At 69.8% G+C, this 713-nt stretch overlaps 1 protein-coding gene across 1 annotated transcript in view; it reads left to right on the top strand.

Annotated features, from left to right (window-relative positions):
* NELFA (negative elongation factor complex member A) overlaps positions 1-713 on the top strand; it is a 7,289-nt gene that overhangs the window by 5,485 nt on the left and 1,091 nt on the right. The window contains 1 exon segment of the mRNA XM_006779527.2: positions 583-712. Coding sequence (XP_006779590.1) covers positions 583-712 — 130 coding nt within the window.

Here is a 713-nt window from a genome sequence, read left to right as displayed (position 1 = left end):
TGCTGGCACGTGCCCGGCCTTCCTGGGGTGACAGGCGGCCTCTCAGCTGCAGCTTGACCCGGAAGTGGCCAAGGGGGCAGAGCGCAGGGCCCGCGGGTCCCCTCCCGTCCTGGAACTTGCGTCCCAGAGGCCTGTGGTCCCACCTGGTCGGGCTCCCCTTTGCTGCCAGGAACAAGGTCCCAGGGAGAGGGTGGCCAGAGACGCCTTGGGGTCTGCCAGCCAGGCGGGCTCCAGGAGCTGCCTTCCTGCCTCACCAGTGACCAGGACGAGAACGGGCCCAGGCCAGGCACTGAGCAGAGCCCAGGTGTTGTCTGAAAAGGCCTGAGGCCTCTGGTCCAGGGCAGGGCTCTCTGCAGCCGGTGCCCACCCCGGCGGGGGTGCCACTTGTGGCGCTTGCCCTGCTGCGGCCAGAGGCCACCTGAGGGCCCAGGAGCCGGGGAGCCCAGGGCTCAGGGCTGAGCATGGCACAAGCCAGGCAGGGTGGGCAGGATAGTCAGCACCAGGAGGGCAGGGCTGGCATAGGGCTTGGGGGAGGGTTCCCCCACCTCCTGGCCCCCTCAGCAGGCCTCACTGTGCTTACAGCCCCACCTTCCCGGGAAGCCAGCCGGCCACCCGAGGAGCCCAGCACCCCGAGCCCTGCCCTGCCAGCACAGTTCAAGCAGAGGGCACCCATGTACAACAGCGGCCTGAGCCCAGCCACGCCCACACCCACG

Source organism: Myotis davidii, unplaced genomic scaffold, assembly GCF_000327345.1.
Source record: "Myotis davidii unplaced genomic scaffold, ASM32734v1 scaffold693, whole genome shotgun sequence".
NCBI lineage: Eukaryota > Metazoa > Chordata > Mammalia > Chiroptera > Vespertilionidae > Myotis > Myotis davidii.
Note: the sequence above shows the minus strand (reverse complement) of the source record. Positions and strands in the feature narration are given on the sequence as shown.